The following is a 19,879-nucleotide window of genomic DNA, read 5'->3' as shown; positions in this document are numbered from 1 at the left end:
ATCCAGGGTGGAGTGCAGTGGCATGATCAGGGCTCACTGCAGCCTCAGCCTCCCAGGCTCAAGTGATTTTCCCACCTCAGCCTCCTGAGTAGCTGAGACTACAGACATATGCCACCACCCTTGGCTAACTTATAAATTTTTTTGTGGAGCTGGGGTCTTACTATGTTGCCCAGGCTGGTCTCAAACTCCTGGGCTCAAGTGATCCTTTCGCCTCAGCCTCCCAAAGTGCTGGGATTACAGGCATGAGCCACTGTGCCTGACTAATTTTTAATTCTTTTTATTTTAATTTTTTAAAAAAGCAAGAAACCAGCAGAGAGACTTAATTCTTCAACTAGTTTAATAACACCCAAAGGGAAAGTATAGAAATGTGATTTTTTGTTTTTGCTTACAAACATAAATTTATATGTTTAAGTAGTAGAGTGGAAATAACAAAATAGAGTAAATCCTTCCCAGGAGGAAATACTTCATGAATTGAGGGTGGAGGTAAAAACATTCATCCATTGAACACATTTATAAATGGTTAGGTGTTATTGAAGTACTATGCATAACACTCAGCTTCAAGAACAATATAGTCAAATATATTTAGTACCCTAACTTACCAAGTTTCTTTGAAACATAACCCTTAAGTTTTGGTCTTCCTTTATTATTTGAAGTTGATAGATCACAGAATCATAGAATTGGGGAACTGATAGGTGATTTATCTGTCCTTGAAACTTGGCAAATTAGTATCTTAAGAAAATTAGCATTGATACCAACATGCAAAATTTCTCCAGTCACCAACACTTAACGCTGTTTTGTTCTAGTATTTTCAGCTGTCCACAGGAAATCTACTCTATCCCAATATGTCTAACATGTGAAGTGTCATTTTTGTCTAACATTTTTAGTTCCACCTTTTAAATTTTTGTCAAAAAAATCATTTTCATTATGGCTTTGGGCCGAAAACTGTATTGTCATCTTTGATACAAGTTGCTTATTGATTTGTATTAGATCTTTCAGAATAGCTCTCTTAATTTTCATTTCCTTTCCCTTTCCATATGACTTTCCTCGTTCAGGTTCTTTTTGTCCTACTGTTGGATGATTACAACAGCTTCATATATGGTTGCCTCTAATCTTTCTTTCTCCTAGTGGGCCCTGAATACCACTGATAGGAAAATATGACTGTAATTACAGCCATGCTCAAGAACCTTAAATGGCTCCCTGTTATCTACCTCAATCAGTCCAAGCCCTATTGTCTGACTTCTAAGCTCCTCTTAATGGATCATTCATATTTCCAACAGTATTTACTTTTACACCTTAGCACAAGCTCTTTGGTTAGACTCTTCAAAGTCTTTTAAATACTGTATTGTCATACCCTCCTTGGCGCTCTTCCTGTTGCTAGGAAAGTCCTCCTTCTCCTGTATGTTCTTTAAAGCAGCAGTCCCCAACCTTTTTGGCACAGGGACCAGTTTTGTGCAAGACAGATTTTCCAAGGATGTGGGGAGCAGGGGATGTGTTGGGATGAAACTGTTCCATCTCAGATCATCAGGCATTAGATTCTTGTAGGGAGCGCACAACCTAGATCCCTTGCATGCGCAGTTTACTATAGGGTTCCAACTCCTGTGAGCATCTAATGCTGCCGCTGATCTGACAGAAGGTGGAGCTCAGGCCGTAATGCTTGCTCTCCTGCTGCTCACCTCCTGCTGTGTGGCCCGGTTGTAACAGGCCACAAACCTGTACCGGCCCATGGTCCAGGGGTTGGAGACCCCTGCTTTAAAGCCCAGATGAGTTCCCCTCTCCCCTAAAGCCCTTTCTTTACTGTTCAGATTCACGTTGTTCTCCTGATTTTCTGAGCTCTTACTTGTACTCACTGTTGAACCATGTAGTAAATGAGAGGTAAAATACAGCATAGTGGTTAAGATCATGAAGTCGAGAGCCAGACGGGTTTAGCATCTATACTTTAGACCCTGGCTCTGCCACTTACTACTGTGTGACCTTGGACTACTTTATTGACCCCTTTGTGCCTTAGTTTCCTCATCAGTAAAATAGGGAAAATAATAATATCTACCTTAGAGGGTTATTGTAAGGATTAAGGATGAATGTAAAGTATTTAGAATAGTACCTAACATAGTGATATGTGTTTGCATTATAATCGGTATCACTAAGCACTTGTTTATTCTCAGATTTTTTTTTCTGTTTTTTTTTTTTTTTCTGTGTATAGTATTTTTTATCTTTCCACTTAGACAGTAAGCTCTTTTAAGGCAGAGTGTTACATCTTTTGTTTCGGTCTTATTTTTCCTGGCAGTTATTCAGCAAAACCCATTTGCTAATTTGATTTCTCTGTAGCCTGTGTTCCTCTATAAAAACCTTTAATAAGCTTTCCTTTAAATGAGCTACTGAGGGAGACATTTGGAAAGAAAAAGCCATGAATGGTTATAAGAATTCACCTTCCTGGGGTCAGAGAGCTGGTAACAACTTACAAAACCTTCCACATTATGAAGTAATCTCTAGATTTTGGTAGTTTAAACTGGGAATATTTTGAGACAGAAATGAGAAAAAATAAAGTTTTGGTGTTTTATATAGAAGTAACTTTTAGTCTTTTTTTAAAAAATGGACTATTCATTTATAGCTGTTAAACTTTTTTTAAAATAATGGAATAATCTTTTGTAGCAAATGGAATGTTTGTATAATCTTCTATCTCACATGTCAAATTATTAATTTTAAAAAATCTTTTTTCATAGGACTTCCTGATCCATTTGCTAAGGTGGTGGTTGATGGATCTGGGCAATGCCATTCTATAGATACTGTGAAGAATATGCTCGATCCAAAGTGGAATCAGCATTATGACCTGCAGGTTTAAACGATTAGTTTGAAATGAAACATATAATTAATATTACTTGATATAGTCTTTGAAAAGAATCATGGGAAATGATCTGAGTTTCAACTATGCTATAATTTGGCCTTCACAAAAGGGGTAAAGAAAAGCCCAGTGGTAATGTGCTTTGGTTTATAGACAGGTTTTGAAAGATGAGGTATCCCTAAAATTCTATGAAGAAAAAAATGAAACTGGCTCACAGTAGAGCAGTCCCCCCAACTTTTTTCAATTAAATAAAGGTATTAATTCACCACTTTAGACCAATTATAAAACCAGAAATCAGAATTTGGGTTGCACTGAAAAGGCATTCTTTTTGCCTTTATGTAGACGGTTTCTTTCTTTTAAATTTTATTTTAATCATAGGAGTATATGCACCTTTTTAAAAAGGCAAATGATACTATAAAGGTTTTATGGAAAACAGCAAGGTCCCTACTCCTTTCTCATTCCTGATTCCCATCCTCAAGGAAACTGCTTTAATAACTTTGGCTGTTTATTCTGGTATTTTCATCTGTTTCTAGATATGTTCCTTATTTTATACCATCACAGTTTTCTTTTTTTAGTTTTATGTAATTTTTTTTTTTTTTTTTTTTTTGAGACAGAGTCTTGCACTGTCACCCAGGCTGGAGTGTAGTGGCATCATCTTGGCTCACTGCAATCTCTGCCTCTTGGGTTCAAGCAATTCTCCTGCCTCAGCCTCCCGAGTAGCTGGGAATACAGGTGCCCACCACCATGCCCAGCTAATTTTTGTATTTTTAGTAGAGACAGAATTTCACCATGTTGGCTAGGCTCATCTCGAACCCCTGACCTCAAGTGATCTGCCTGCCTCGGCCTCCGAAAGTGCTAGGATTACAGATGTGAGCCACTGCGCCCAGCCTAGTTTTAGATATTTTCGAATTTCCTACATGGAAGATAATTCAGCTTTATTTTTTATTAAAAATTCTTTTAAAATTAGAGACAGTCTCACTCTGTTGCTCAGGCTGGAGTGCAGTGGCATAATCATAGCTCTCTGCAGCCTCAAACTCCTGGACTCAACTGATCCTCCCACCTCACCCTCCTGAGTAGCTGTAACTACAGGTGCATGCCACCATGCTGAACTAATTTTTTTTTTTTTTTTGGTAATTTTCTGTAGAGATGGGGTCTTGCTGTGTTGCCCAGTCTGGTCTTGAATTCCTGGGCTCAAGTGATTCTCCCTCCTTTGCCTCCCAAAGTGTTTGGATTACAGGCATGGGGTACGATGCCCAGCCCAGTGGTTCAGCTTTTAAAATTGGTATTTATCATCCCCATTCCCATGACACTCACAAGCCCCTTCCTTTCTTTAATCTTCCAATATAATTATAGGAACCTTTTTGGTTAAACCATTGTTCCATGTTTACATTATTATGATTATGTAAATATCCATAGTTGGGTCACATAGGTACAAGAATTATATTTTCTTTCTTGACAGCTTTTGTTTTTTCTGAAGTTAGTAGCTACTTTTCCCTTTTGTTTAGTTTTCTATTTCTCTCCTAGCTAGAAATGAGAAATTACATGTCATAATCCTCAAACTCTCCTACAGAACTAAAGATCTTTTCTCCGTATATTCAGTTCTGTCAGTATTCCATTGGCTTTGTTTCTTCTTGGAGATACTCCTCCTGGGGGTCTGTGTTCTCTTTCTTCAGTCTGGTGTGATGGTTCTCTAAGACCTGCTGTGCAGTTGTCCTGGGACTTGCCTTTATTGTTATGTTGGCAATTTCCTTTGTCTCTTCTAGGTTTAGTGACTTCCTATTTTTTGTTTACTCTCTTGATTTGGTGAACTCTATCTTATGTTGTCATTTTGAGAAATAATACAAAGATGGGAAGAAAGTTGAGATCTTATCAGAAAATATATTTTGGTTTCTTATCTGTTGGTATGGTTTGAGTACAGGCTTCTAGATGAAATAGCACTTTATCTCCAAATGTTGAATACATTGCTCCATTATCTTCTAGATTTAGATCCGTACTGTTGAGTAGAAATATAATGTAAGCCACAAATGGGAGCTCATCTGTAATTTTAAATTTCCTAGTATCCACATTAAGATAAGTAAAAAGAAACAGATGACATTAAGCATAAGAAACTGGGCATGGTGGCTTGCACCTGTAATCCAGCTACTCGGGAGGATGAGATGGGAGGATAACTTGAGGCCAGGAGTTTGTGACCACACTGGGCAACATAGTGAGACCCATAATATAATATAGTTATATTATGCATAATAAGCATAATTTATTATGCTTAAAATTAAGCAAAAATCAGTGGTTTTCTCATTTTATGTTAAGAAAAAATCAGTGGCTTCTTTTGCAGCTTCCCTCAATGTGGACTAGCCACATTTGAAGTACTCAAAGGTCCCATGTGGTTGGTGGATACCATTTTGGACAGTGTAGGTTCAGAGTATTGCTGATGGCATCCTGATTTTGATCTGTCATGACTGTTGTTTTCCACTGGAAGTTTCTTTATTCCTCTGTCACTTGTTATTTTCCTTTAAAAAAATTGTAGCCCCCCTAGTGGGTATGAAGTTGTACCTCGTCATGGTTTGGAAGTGCATTTCCCTCATGACTAATGATGTTGAACATCTTTGCATGTGCTTATTATGTTTTATCTTATGGTTAATATTAATTGGCTACCAGAAGCTTCTCTCTTGCTTGTGTCTGAGGTCATTTTGCAAAATCCTTGCCTTTAATTGGCTAAGTGTGCAAACAAAAGTCTAATAATTAAATTTTAGCCCAAAATCCTGAGTATATATATCATACTTTTGTCTGTATGGTAACATTATATTCACCTATAGAGGTTGCCATCTACCCCTCTGAAGAAAACATGCTGAAACTTGTTTATAAATCATGTATTTGTTTAGTGAAGTCAAAGTTTTAATAGAAGCTAATAGAGCCCTCTATTTAACTTTCAATTATAAAAGCCTTTACTTTTTCTTTTATGTGGCCATGTATGTTATATTACATGAGGTTTCATTAAAGTGAGAGCATGTACTTCTCTGTGTATAAGAAAAGGTAATATTTCTGATTAATTTCTGGCCCAGGAATATTTGGACAGAATGTTTTGACATGTACACTTAAGTAATACAATATATTTCATAATTTTGAGTAATTCAGAGTTAGGCTGTCTTCCAGAAGGTCCATAATTAGCAATTTCTTATTATGGCTTAATGTAGAGCTTCCCAACCTTTTCATATCATGGTACACATAAAAAATATTATGACACACTGAACTAAACAGGTGAAGTTGCTTAAGCCAGTGGTGCATTGCACTGAGGACTGAGGTAATCAATATATGTATCTCAGCATACCTGTAAACCAGGCTTACTAGTTGGACAACTGGTTTAATGTGACTTTTAAAAAAATGTTTGGTTTGGGTAATTCAGCTACTTAATACTGGATTCTGGCTCTGGAATTACATGCCAGTAGATATATACCAAGATAGATCGGGTAGGTGTATTTGAAAATTGGTACATGCATACTGAACAAGATTTTAGTTCATATCTTTTCATTTGCAAGCAACAGAGACCAAGTTCAAATCAGCTTAATTTTTAAAAAGGGAATGTACTGATTTGCATAATGAAAAGCCCAGGGGTGGGCATATTTTAGGCACAGCTAGATCCCGGGGCTCAAGTGTACCTTCCATGTTCCTTATTTGAAAGCTTTAGTCCTTACTTAAGTGGTTTAGGCTTTTCTCTATACTAGGTGAATTTTTCTGATATTGCTAATTTATTGAATTAGCAATACTTTAGACTAAAACTTTGACCTCTTAATGTCATTGAAATAGAGCTAGGATTCTACTGACATAATTATGTTATTATATTATCTTTTTGCATGGGTTGATGCCATGTTAACAAATGGCTGTGGTAGAACCTTTACGTACTTGCAGGTATATCCAAAGATAAGTACAGTAATGCTTTTCCCTGCACTGCTTGTCTGCAGGAGGTGAATTGAAATCTGCAAGAGTCCTGCTTGCTCAAGGCCTGCATACAGGAAAGAAGCAGGGGGAAAGCGTTACAGCTTTTGTTCTACAGCATTTTAAAATATAACAGGTAGGTCAGATTTTTGGTCTGTTAGCCTTGACACTATCCCTTGAAAAGTAGGTCATGTCATCGAAATGTATTTAAAATGTGACTGTGATAAATTTTTTTTTTTTTTTTTTTTTTTTTTTTTTTTGAGACGGAGTCTCGCTCTGTCTCCCAGGCTGGAGTACAGTGGCGTGATCTCAGCTCACTACAAGCTCCGCCTCTCGGATTCACGCCATTCTCCTGCCTCAGCCTCCCGAGTAGCTGGGACTACAGGTGCCCGCCACCATGCCCGGCTAATTTTTTTTTTTTTATTTTTAGTAGAGACGGGATTTCACCGTGTTCGCCAGGATGGTCTCAATCTCCTGACCTCATGATCCGCCTGCCTCGGCCTCCCAAAGTGCTGGGATTACAGGCGTGAGCCATTGTGCCCGGCCGTGATAAAAGTTTTTAGGATTCTTTTTCTTGGAAAGAAGTTATTTAATAAACTCCCTTAGTGTTATTAGACACTAGCTGCTAAAATAGCCTTTTTAATAACTAGAATTATAGCCCAGCTTGAGAGTGGCAGATGTGATAAAAATATACTAAAATTGTTTTTAAAAATTTTACTTTCAAGATTTTTAAAAACCTTATATTCAATCCTGTGGATTAACTCATGTATTTTGCATAATCTAGCCAGGCTCTGAAGCATATTTGTAACTTTAGGGTATAAAAAGAACAAAAGAAAAATTTTACGCCCACTGCCTTATAACTGCCAACATACTCATGCAGCCGTTTTCATTTTTAGGTACATTGAAAAGTTTGATTCAGTTACAATCAGTGTATAGAATCACAAGAAGATCCATAAGAAACAAGGCGCTGGATTTCTCCGTTGTGTTCGTCTTCTTTCTAGTGCCATCAACCACCTCAAAGACACTGGTTGTGAGTAGATATTAGTGCTTTTCAAATTATATATATATATATGTGTGTGTGTGTGTGTATGTGTATATGTATGTGTGCATATACATATATACATGTACTATATATGTATTCTCAAATATATATAAATAATATATACATTTGAGTATGTTGGTAGGGGTTCAAACATAACTTCTTGTGTATGTCTGAAACATTAGTAAAAATTCCTGGTCTAAATTTATTTTGTAGACTTAAAAAAAAAATGAAACGTTTTAAATATGTGAAACTTACAGCTAAATGAGAGCTGATATTTCATTTCCAGTTAATTTAAAAGTATTAAGAAATGATTGATATCTGGAATGGCAAAAAAAAAAAAAAGGTGTCAGGATGTATATGCCTTTTAAAATTTCTTAGTACCCTTTTCTGGTTTTGATGGATTTGTGGACAAAATGTTTTTATTTAGGTGATTGGAGTCTTTAAGGTGGCAGTTAAAGGGCAATTATGAAGGGATAAGAATGGTATAATATATAAAACTGCTGTGACAAAATTAAAAGTTAAAGAAAGATTAAACATTATTTTGAGTGTACGACGGCTCTGTGAACTACTTAACTGTAGCTCAGTTTATCACCAACCTGGGTGTTTAGAAGATTAGACCAAGATCAAGACATTAGAAGTGGTTTTCATAATGGATTTATAAGGTGACTTAGCATAACAAGGTGACGGTCTTTTGGGTGGGTCTTTCCATTGGAACATAAATGGGAATTCCTTTTTCAACGGTTTTTTTGGTGTGTGTTTCTATAGAATTCTTTTTTATATAATGTAAAAAATACTGTTAGTCTTTGTAATGGGATTTTAGCCCAGATGCATATGCTAAACAAACTCACATAAGAGCTAAAGAAATTAATAAACAAAAAAAAAGAGTAAATTTAGCATTGAATGTTAAATATATTAAGAGATTGTCTCTTTTAATGTAGTATGATACCACAGCATAGGTATATACTGACCTTGTAAAAAAGAAAAAGGCAGAAAACTGAGCTAGAAGTTCTTAATCCAAGGTATTTAAAGGCATCTGAGAAGTTCTTGTATTTCTGGGCTGACAGGGTAACCAACAGGAGAGAAAGGACAGTGGGATTGGAAAAAACAAGTTGCACATAAAAATGAACTGTTTTCTTACTCAGCAAACTGAAAAATTATAGGCCAAATGTCTGACATTATCCCTAGTTCAATTTAGCCAACGTTTATTGAAGACTTAATGTGCTACTGTTCTAAACCCTGGCTGTATAAAGGAGAAAAAAGCATGAACCCTGCCCTCTGAGAAGGAAGGGCAAAGGCCTGCTGGCAAAGGGAGCATGCCGCATTGGAAAGACTGAATAGGAGAGGAGGAGTTGCTCTGCAGAGTCCACTGTATAGCCAACTTAGTAGCACCCATTTATTTTGCAGAGAGAAAAGTGTCTGTATTTTTGGTTAGATAACCAGGGACTGTAGTTTAGGGGCATGGATTTTTCTTTGTGTTTCTTGTGACTGTTTCATTGTATTAATTTATTTGACTTTTTTGATGTGCAGTAATATTGAATTTATCAAATATTTATTGAGCACCTACCTGATGCAATGTTCTACCAGGTTGGAGTGGAAAATACAAAGACTACGATATGGTCTTCTCCTTTTATCAATTCACAAGTAAGTAGACAGATGGCATACAGTTGTAAAAGTATTCAGCTATAAGTACTGTAATCAAAGTAAAACCAGCATACTTTGGGTGACATTGTTCCTTACTGTAACTTTCAGGGTCAGGCCAGTGTTATATCTCTTTTACAGATGAGGCATCTGAGAGAATAAATGAGTTGCTCCTGAATGAATTAATGGCAGAACTAATGCAAACCAAGATTCTACAGTTTATTCTTGGCTTCTTATTAATACTTTTTTGTGTGCATGTCATTTGAAATGGTTAGTTAAAAAATAATAATGACAACTAACATTTGTTGACCATTTATGTGCCAGGCACTATGCTGTGAGTTTTGCATAATTATCTGATTTAATCCTTAAAAAAATGAGGATTCACATATTGCCATATATAAGAAAACCAATGCTCATGGATAAATTCCTTAAGACCAACAACTATTAAGACAGACTAAAGTGGTCTAAAGGTTTTGGAGAGAAAGTGACTGCATGTTGGCAACGTAGTACACCAGTGTTTCATGGTTTTTGAAATCTGAATTCTTTAAATGATAGGTTTGATTTCTAATGGATTGTGGAAATTTATTGTCACTCTATAGATGTGAGAATCTCTGATACCAGCTAATGTTTTCATTTCTTTCTTTGTTGATTTCAAATAGATCAGAGGTTGGATTTATGCAAACTTGGGCCAAAGGACAGTTAGAAGACAGTAAGTAAGTGTGAATTTAAAGTTACATGAATTTTGGTTTCATTCAAACTGACCTAAAGTCTAAATACCTTTTAAATCAAAGTATGTTAACGGTAGCTTCATAGTGTTGGCCTGAATTAAATGAATCAGGTAAAATGTTACAGTGAATCCAGGATCCAGGTTAACTTAATTTTAAAAACTTTAATGTAAAAAAAAAGTGTCGTGAAGAACTGTTGATCCTTTAGGATATAATTCTTTCAAAGTATCCTAACATAGTAGAGCACTGAGTTCAGACTTTATAGATGTTATTAAAGTTTACTGAAAATAATTCTTAAACTAGTTTTTTTAGTAAGAAGACAACATTCTATTGAACTTGTTTTAATATTTAATGCTTTACAGCTTTAAAATCTATGCTAATTGAAAAAAACAGAATGAGCAATGGTAGTGTAACAGTGGAAAAAGGGAGAAATTGTTACGTTACTCATGAGGCACTTAGTAGCCTTATGTGGTATTTAGGTGTCTTGAATTGACCTGGAAGGAAAGACTTCATATAAAATTTGCTGAGACCTTTCTTAAGAATTGATAGAGATTTGATCAAGATGCATAGTATGGAAGGACACTGTTCATCTTGGAGGCTTCTTAAATTAAAGAAGAAAAATGTGGCCGGGCACAGTGGCTCATGCCTGTAATCCCAGCACTTTGGGAGGCTGAGGCAGGTGGATCACCTGAGGTCAGGAGTTCGAGACCAGCCTGGCAAGCATGGTGAAACCCCATCTCTACTAAAAATACAAAAAATTTGCCGGGCATAGTGATGAGTACCTATAATCCCAGCTACTCTGGAGGCTGAGGCAGGAGAATCACTTGAACCTGGGAGGCGGAGGTTGCAGTGAGCCGAGATCACACCATTGCACTCCAGCTGGGTTGACAAGAGCAAGCCCCTGTCTCAAAAAGAAGAAAAGGAAAAAGAAAAATCCAATAGGACTGTCACACTTCATGATAAAGCAGAACTTAGAATAAGATTATTTTGTTATGAACCCATCATAGAGGTTTTAATTACCGAAGGTACTTGAAGGACTTCATTTCACAAGGCAGTGAATTGGGTTCATGGAGAACTACCAGGGTAGCCACATAGCAAAGCTCTACTCTGGTTATCTTAGGGAAGTGTCTACACCAGCACTCCCCGACCTTTTTGGCACCAGGCACCGGTTTCATGGAAGACAGTTTTTCCATAGACCAGGCTGCAGTGGGGGTGGTTTCAGGATGATTCAAATGCATTACATTTATTGTGCACTTTATTATTATTACATTGTAATATATAATGAACTAATTATACAACTCACCATAATGCAGAATCAGTGGGAGCCCTGAGCTTGTTTTCTTGCAACTACATGGTCCCATCTGTGGGTGACAAGAGACAGTGACAGATCATCAGGCATTAGATTCTTATAAGGAGCAGGCAACCTAGATCCCTTGTTTGTGTGGCTCACAGTAGGGTTTGTGCTCCTATGAGAATCTAATGTCGCCACTGATCTGACAGGAGGCGGAGCTCAGGTGGTAATGCTTACTCACCCGCTACTCACTCCTGCTGTGTGGCCTGGTTCCTAACAGACCCTGGACCAATACCCCACCCATCCATGGCCTGGGAGTTTGGGATCCCTGATCTACACTGCAGCATTACTGATAATTCCTGTCATCCTTAGATTGAGAAGGAAGCAAAAACAAAACAAAAAATCTCAAAAATACATTCAGTCATAACAGTACTTTCACATATAAGTGTTCCTTCTGTATTTGATTTATTATGTTACATAATGCTTGCCAACTACTGTCTAGTAGTAACAAAATAGTTTTACTAGACGTGAATTTGCATTTATATAAATAGCAGACTTTGTTAGACATTAGAAATATATGTACTGGAGGTCAGGTACGGTGGCTGACACCTGTAATCCCAGCACTTTGGGAGGCCAAGGTGGGTAGATCACCTGAGGTCGGGAGTTCAAGACCAGCTTGACCAACATGGAGAAACCCCATCTCTACCGAAAATACAAAATTAGCTGGCACGGTGGCACATGCCTGTAATCCCAGCTACTCAGGATGCTGAGGCAGAAGAATCACTTGAACCTGGGAGGCGGAGGTTGCAGTGAGCCGAGATCACGCCATTGCACTCCAGCCTGGGCAACAAGAGTGAAACTCCGTCTCAAAAAAAAAAAGAAAAAAAAAGAAATATACCTACTGGAGTATACTACATAGAAAACAAATGTTTTAAATATGTGTATATGTGTATATATATGTATTTATTTAAAGCTCTTGTGTGAATCTGCTGTTCATAATAGGACCATTAATAAGAGAGAGGGAGGCTTGACTCAAACATTATGATTCTTTAGTTCTGTCATTCAAAAACAGAATGAGTTCCAGTTCTTTCAGAATTAGCCCTCTAACAAATAATTGTAAGTAGGTATATATACTTTTTGGAAAATGGAGAAAAGAACACTAGAGGACTAACTTTAAAAACTGTATTCCCCTCTAACATTTTTATATACATAAATATGTATATAAAATGTATATATTCATGTCTTTAATTCCAGTGAAGATTAAATGTCTACTTTGCTTTCTTTCACTTACCATAATCATTTTTAGTATTTATAATCTTTGTAATTATATATATATATATATATATTTTTTTTTTTTTTTTGAGACGGAGTTTCGCTCTTGTTGCCTAGGCTGAAGTACAATGGCGCGATCTTGGCTCACTGCAACCTCCACCTCCCAGGTTCAAGAGATTCTCCTGCCTCAGCCTCTCAAGTAGCTGGGATTAGAGGCATGCGCCACCACGCCTGGCTAATTTTTTTTGTATTTTTAGTAGAGACAAGGTTTCTCCATGTTGGTCAGGCTGGTCTCCAACTCCCGACCTCAGGTGATCTGCCCGCCTCAGCCTCCCAAAGTGCTGGGATTACAGGAGTAAGCCACCATGTCCAGCCGTTATTAATTACTTTTAAAAGATGAAGTACATAGATATATCACAACTTAATAATTAATTTTTTTTTTTTGCTATTATAACATTGAAACTTGCAAACATTTTTGTACACTTTTCTTTATTCTTTTTAGAATCATTGCTGGTATGAAAAAAAAAAATCCCCTCTCCCTCTCCCTCTCCCTCTTGGGTCTCCCTTTCCCTCTCCCCCTCTCCCTCTCCCTCTCCCTCTCCCTCTCTCTCTTGGGTCTCCCTCTCCCTCTCCCGTCTTGGGTCTCCCTCTCCTTCTTTTTTCGGTCTCCCTCTGTTGCCAAAGCTGGAATGTACTGCCGTGATCTCGGCTCGCTGCAACCTCCCTGCCTCGGGCTCCTGTGATTCTCCTGCCTCGGCCTGCAGAGTGCCTGGGATTGCAGGCGCGGGCCGCCACGCCTGACTGGTTTTTGTATTTTTGGTGGAGACGGGGTTTCGCCGTGTTGACCAGGCTGGTCTCCAGCTCCTGGGCTGGAGTGATCTGCCCGCCTCGGCCTCCCGAGGTGCTGGGATTGCAGATGGAGTCCCACTCACTCAATGCTCAATGTTGCTCAGGCTGGAGTGCAGTGGCGTGATCTCGGCTCTCTACAACCTCCACCTCCCAGCCGCCTGCCTTGGCCTCCTAAAGTGCTAAGATTACAGCCTCTGCCCCGCCGCCACCCCGTCTAGGAAGTGAGGAGCACCTCTGCCTGACCGCCCATCGTCTGAGATGTGAGGAGCCCCTCTGCCCGGCTGCCCCGTCTGGGAGGTGAGGAGTGCCTCTGCCCGGCCACCACCCCATCTGGGAGGAAGTGAGGAGCGCCTCTGCCCTGCCGCCCCGTGTGGGAGGTGAGGAGCGCCTCTGCCCGGCCGCCCCGTCTGGGAGGTGAGGAGCACCTCTGACTGGCCACCACCCCGTCTGGGAGGAAGTGAGGAGCGCCTCTGCCCGGCAGCCCCATCTGGGAAGTGAGGAGCGCCTCTGCCCGGCCGCCCCGTCTGGGAGGTGAGGAGCGCCTCTGCCCGGCCGCCCCGTCTGGGAGGAAGTGAGGAGCGCCTTTGCCCGGCCGCCCCGTCTGGGAAGTGAGGAGCGCCTCTGCCCGGCCGCCCCGTCTGGGAAGTGAGGAGCGCCTCTGCCCGGCCGCCCCGTCTGGGAGGTGAGGAGCACCTCTGCCTGGCTGCCACCCCGTCTGGGAGGAAGTGAGGAGCGCCTCTGCCCGGCCGCCCCGTCTGGGAGGTGAGGAGCACCTCTGCCCAGCCGCCCCGTCTGGGAAGTGAGGAGCGCCTCTGCCCGGCCGCCCTGTCTGGGAGGGGTCAGATGTGAAGCCCATTACGTGACATGCCCGCTGGGTGGTCTGGACTTTGAACAATGGCTCCTCCCATCTGGAACCCTCTGCTATTTTGCAAATGTTTCAATGGCTCTGCTGAAAGCAAGGAAACAACAGCTGGGCAAGGAAGGGAAGTCTCAGCCATACAACATTACAGCACGAGTAGGGGCCCTGAAGAAGAATGAACAGAAAGAGTTTTTTCTTGCAAACCCACCTCACTGGACTTTTTTAGATGAGGATTAAGTTAGGCTAAAGGAGGATGGAAGAGATTATCTGCATTAAATCCCTGGACTTTACCTACGCAAGGAAATAACCAGAAAGTAAGAAGATTCTTGCCCCAGCCTTGCCTCTGTCTTCTGTATGTGCAGCTCTTTCTGTGAAATCAAGGTAGAGATGTCCAAGTTAAGTGACAACCTGAAAGATAAATGTGGGCTATTTTTAATATCAGGGCTAGCTGGTGGTTTAATGTTAGTGGAGTCAAATAAAACAGAATGTGACACCACCACCAGTTAAAAAAAAAAAAAGAAAGAAAAAAGAAAAAAAAAATCTCCCGAGTTGAGATAATTGATTCAAGGAGTACAAATTTTTTCCTTGTTTAAAACTGTTATGTCCCGGCTACATTGGGAGGCTGAGGTGGGAGGATCATTTGAGCATGGGAAATCTACTGTATTGTCATTGTTATCACTTGAATGTATACCTTTTCTATGTATTTTTTTATAAAATGAGATTATACTGAATTTTTAAAAACTAGTTTAAATTTATCACAAACATCTTTTTTTGGCGCATAAATACATTTCTATAGCATTGTTACTTTTTTTTTTCCTACTTTGCATTAAGGCTTGCAAAATCCATAGCATTTTTAATGTTGTTTGATAGTCCATAGTGGGTATGTAATTCATTTAACCAGTTAATAGCTATGCTATTAAGACAGCATTCTGGAAATGTAAATTGAAGCCCATGAAATTCTTTAGCTTTGAATCTTACTATTATTCTAAACAAAGCTAATGAGAAAATACATTGTTTCTACTGTGATTGTATTTTGGTAAGCATTTCACTTATTTTATCTATTTAAAAACTGATTGGTATAGTTGTCTAGCACAGTTTTCATAATAATGTTTTGTTTACATTTGCTGAGTAGGTGTTTGTAGTGTTCTGTCCTCTAAATGGGACTTAATGTAAAGGAGCTCTATGTTGAACTGATCTTTCAAAATGTTCACAGAACTGGAAGATTTCAGAATTTTGAGACCCTTCTTTGAATGAAGGGTCATTAGATGTAATAATACCTTTTGTGCTAACCTATTATTTAAGAAGTTGGATTATAGTCAAGTTTGACTGTACCTCTTTCTGTCTTTTGGGAGAGTTACTAGAATTAGAATTAAACAATACTGGAGCAGCAAAGAAGGACTTCAGTGATGTCAATTAAGCTACCTTTCTCATTATTCAGATAGGGATTATCTAAACCTTGTTTATTAAGTGTTTTGTTCAAGTTTACAGTGCTAAACTGGTTACTAGAGCTTGCTCTAGAATTCACATCTCTTGCTTCTTCATTTTTTGTGGTGGTTTTATAGTACACTGGATAATGGTGTCCTGTTAAAACTCATGGAATCCAAGGATTTCTCTCTTGCTGGAATACCAGGATGGCCCTCTTGCTAGAATACAGTGTATTTTTATTTTCTTTTTTTGAGACGGAGTCTCGCTCTTTCACCAGGCTGGAGTGCAGTGGTGCAATTGCAGTTCACTGCAACCTCTGCCTCCCAGGTTCAGGTGATTCCCCTGCCTCAGCCTCCCCAATAGCTGGGACTACAGGCACAGGCCACCATGCCTGGCTACGTTTTGTATTTTAGTAGAGATGGGGTTTCACCATGTTGGCCAGGATGGTCTCGATCTCCTGACCTTGTTATCCACCCGCCTCGGCCTCCCAAAGTGCTGGGATTACAGGCGTGAGCCACCACGCCCGGCCCAGTGTATTTTTTAGATGGTGAGATTATCAAGTATTAAACTTAATGTGGACTTTTCAAACTCCTTTGTACATGAATATACTCTTAATATGTTATGCCTCTTCTTAAGTACAGTAGTGACTCTGCTATGCCCCATTACTATGGTAAAGAAGGAATTAGGCTTCTTCCATGAACATGATAAAGTGTAGAAAACTTTAGAATTCTAATATTACTCCTAAAGGGAAAAATCTATGGGAAAAGAAATTATAAATTTTAGTAGAAACCAAAGAGGTCATTCTAAGGTATTAAAATAAGCTAAGCCAGATGTCTTCTAAAGATAGAAATTTTTGATTATAATAATTCTTTCTAGTTGTATGAATCTTAGTAATATTTCTATCATTTAATAGTAAGTCTTCAGTCCAGAGACCAAATTGGCACAGGAGGACAAGTTGTGGACTGCAGTCGTTTAGTTGATAATGATTTACCAGACAAGTAAGGTAACATCACTGAAATCTTTAGAGAAATATATAGACAATATCCTTAAAAGACTAGAAATAAGTTGGTGTTTATTGTATATTAAATGATGTTTATTGTATATTGAACGTAGATTTTCCTTCTAATGGTAAAATTAATGGAGGATCTTGTCACAACAAATTTATAAAATAAGCCATAAATTAGATGTGTTAAATTTGGTTATTAAGAGTTTTGACTAGGAGACAAATGAAATTTCTTGACAAATATAACTCTCTTGTAAATATTATCTAGTAAAAAAAAGTTGCTGGATTACTCAAAACAGGCCATGCAAGTGCTAAATTAGAAACATTGCTGTATTTAAGAGGGATGGGATGGATAATTTGTGTAATAGTAATTAAAATAACATAGTAGTAACATTTAATTGAGCATGTATATGTCAGATAATGTTATAAACACTTTATGTACATATCATTTAATTCTTATAGCATATTGGAAGTCAGTATATAGCCATGCTACTGAAATCAGCCCACCTGAATTCTAATCCTTACTCTTCTCTGTACTGGCTTTATGACCTTTATTTAACTTCCATGGGCTTTGGTTTATATTTATTTACAAAACAGTATGAGTGATAATAGTACGTACTCCATAAACTGTTGAGAGGATTAAATGAAATAATTCAGGTAAAGCACTTTAGCACAGTGTCTTTCATAAAATAAGTGCTTCATAAATAATTAGCTACTATTATTTCTATTGCTACTACTATTGTTACCCTCAAAAACTAAGAGTTACAGAAGTTAAGTAATTTGCCTAAGGCCACATAGTAAGTGGCAGAGCCAAAACACACAAACCTGTCTTGATTCTAAAGTCATGATTTTTATCATTGGTCTCTTTGATACTAGTTCTGACTCTTATCTGATTTTATTTTTAACATTCAAAGTATTTTTAATTAATATCAGTGAGATGTAACTTACATGTAGTAAGTTGCATTCATTTAAGTGTATAAATGGTTAAATTTTAATTCCAATTATTTTTTATACAAAATTTTATACCCAGGTTATTATGGTATTTACTCATTTTGTTTAAACTGTTAAAAATCACTATAATTGTTTTCAGATTACTTTAGCTTCCAGATATGTCTGTTAGCTCTTTTATAGATGTGAGATAGATTATGGTATTTTTGAAAAGGAAATTTAGGGCAGGGCGCAGTGGCTTACGCCTGTAATCCCAGCGCTTTGGGAGCCCAAGGTGGGCGGATCACGACGTCAGGAGTTTGAGAACAGCCTGCATGGTGAAACCCCGTCTCTGCTTAAAAAAAATACAAAAAATTAGCCGGGCATCGTGGCGCATGCCTGTAGTCCCAGCTACTTGGGAGGCTGAGGCGGGAGCAGTGTTTGAAACCGGCAGGCAGAGGTTGCAGTGAGCCGAGATTGCGCCACTGCACTCCAGCCTGGGCGACAGAGCGAGACTCTGTCTCAAGAAAAAAAAAAAAAAAAAAGGGAAATTTAGGATAAAATAGCTAATCAATATTGAGAGAATACCAGCAGTAGTAAGACTTATTGTTCTAAACTTGCCATACATTACTGTACTGTAATTGTAATCACGCGGAAAAAACCCTAGCATCTCTTTATTTTCCGTTTTTCTTAGAGCCCTTCAACCTCTGCCAATATCTTTGTAAAAATTTTAACATTATCCTGGCTAACATAGTGAAACCACGTCTCTACTAAAAATACAAAAAATTCGCCGGGCGTGGTGGTGGGCGCCTGTAGTCCCAGCTACTCGGGAGGCTGAGGCAGGAGAATGGCGTGAACCTGGGAGGTGGAGCTTGCAGTGAGCCAGGATCGCACCACTGCACTCCAGCCTGGGAGACAGTGAGACTCCGTCTCAAAAAAAAAAAAAAAAAAAATATATATATATATATAAACATTATTACATTTCTATAGTCATTTGCCTCTTTTGCATTAAATGAATTATGATAAAGAGTTGAATAGAAAGTAGTGGCCTTGGCCAGGCGTGGTGGCTCACGCCTGTAATCCCAGCACTTTGGGAGGCTGAGGCAGGAGGATCACGAGGTCAAGAGATCAAGACCATCCTGGCCAACATGGTGAAACCCAGTCTCTACTTAAAATACAAAAATTAGCCGGGTGTGGTGGCATGCGCCTGTAGTCCCAGCTACTCGGGAGGCTGAGGCAGGAGAATCACTTGAACCTGGGAGGCAAAGGTTGCAGTGAGCCGAGATGGTGCCACTGCACTCCAGCCTGGCGAAAGAGCGAGACTCTGTCTCAAAAATAAATAAATAAATAAAAAAGTAGCCATCTTGATTTTTTGTTTGTTTTTAGATGGAGTTTCACTCTTGTCGCCCAGGCTGCAGCGCAGTGGCGTGATCTTGGCTCACTGCAACCTCCGTCTCCCTGGTTTAAGCGATTCTCCAGCCTCAGCCTCCAGAGTAGCTGGGATTACAGGCACGTGCTACCACGCCCAGCTAATTTTTGTATTTTTAGTAGAGACTGGGTTTCACCATGTTAGCCAGGCTGGTCTCGAACTCCTGACCTCGGGGGATCTGCCTACAGGAGCACTCCAATTACCCACCCAGCCCAGATGATGCAGATTCCTTCCCTACCTCCTCTGTCCCCCCGCCTTGCTCAATCCTGTGCTGTGCATCCTGCTCCGATCTCCCCCCAACCCCGCCGACCCCTGAAATGGGAAATGCGAGGACACATCAAGTGGCAAAAATACTAGATTTACAAGAGGAAAGAGGTGCATTGTTCAAAATGGAGATTGCATTGTTGCAGTTTGCAGGCCACACTCGCTCACTGTCTCTCCCCCACCAACCAACCCCTTCTTTTTCTTCTTCAAAAAATTTCTGCCAGTGCAGTGTCTCCACTGGGCAGGATTGAAACTTTGGCAAACACATATCCATTGCATTCATTTTTCTCCCCTTGTTTTGATGTGGTTTTCTGGAATGAAAGAAGTCTCTCGTTTTGCAAACCTCTTTGCATTTCTAATGAGGTTTCTTTCGGATTTTTACTGTGTAT

At 39.1% G+C, this 19,879-nt stretch overlaps 1 protein-coding gene across 4 annotated transcripts in view; it reads left to right on the top strand.

Moving 5' to 3' along the window:
• The window catches only part of LOC129018329 (uncharacterized), a 37,979-nt gene that overhangs the window by 5,122 nt on the left and 12,978 nt on the right, over nucleotides 1-19,879 (top strand). For 3 of the 4 annotated variants that reach the window (XM_063656139.1, XM_063656137.1, XM_063656138.1), the window contains exons 2-5: nucleotides 6,793-6,902; nucleotides 7,663-7,796; nucleotides 9,336-9,449; nucleotides 10,106-10,155. In XM_063656139.1, the coding sequence (XP_063512209.1) occupies nucleotides 9,376-9,449; nucleotides 10,106-10,155 (124 nt within the window). In that variant the 5' untranslated portion in view covers nucleotides 6,793-6,902; nucleotides 7,663-7,796; nucleotides 9,336-9,375. The remainder of the gene's footprint in view (nucleotides 1-6,792; nucleotides 6,903-7,662; nucleotides 7,797-9,335; nucleotides 9,450-10,105; nucleotides 10,156-19,879) is intronic. The other variant, XM_063656140.1, reaches the window with a different exon arrangement.

This window comes from Pongo pygmaeus, chromosome 19 (genome assembly GCF_028885625.2).
Source record: "Pongo pygmaeus isolate AG05252 chromosome 19, NHGRI_mPonPyg2-v2.0_pri, whole genome shotgun sequence".
In the NCBI taxonomy this organism is placed as follows: Eukaryota; Metazoa; Chordata; class Mammalia; order Primates; family Hominidae; genus Pongo; species Pongo pygmaeus.
The sequence above is the reverse complement of the archived record's forward strand: the minus strand, read 5'-3'. Positions and strand labels throughout refer to the sequence as shown.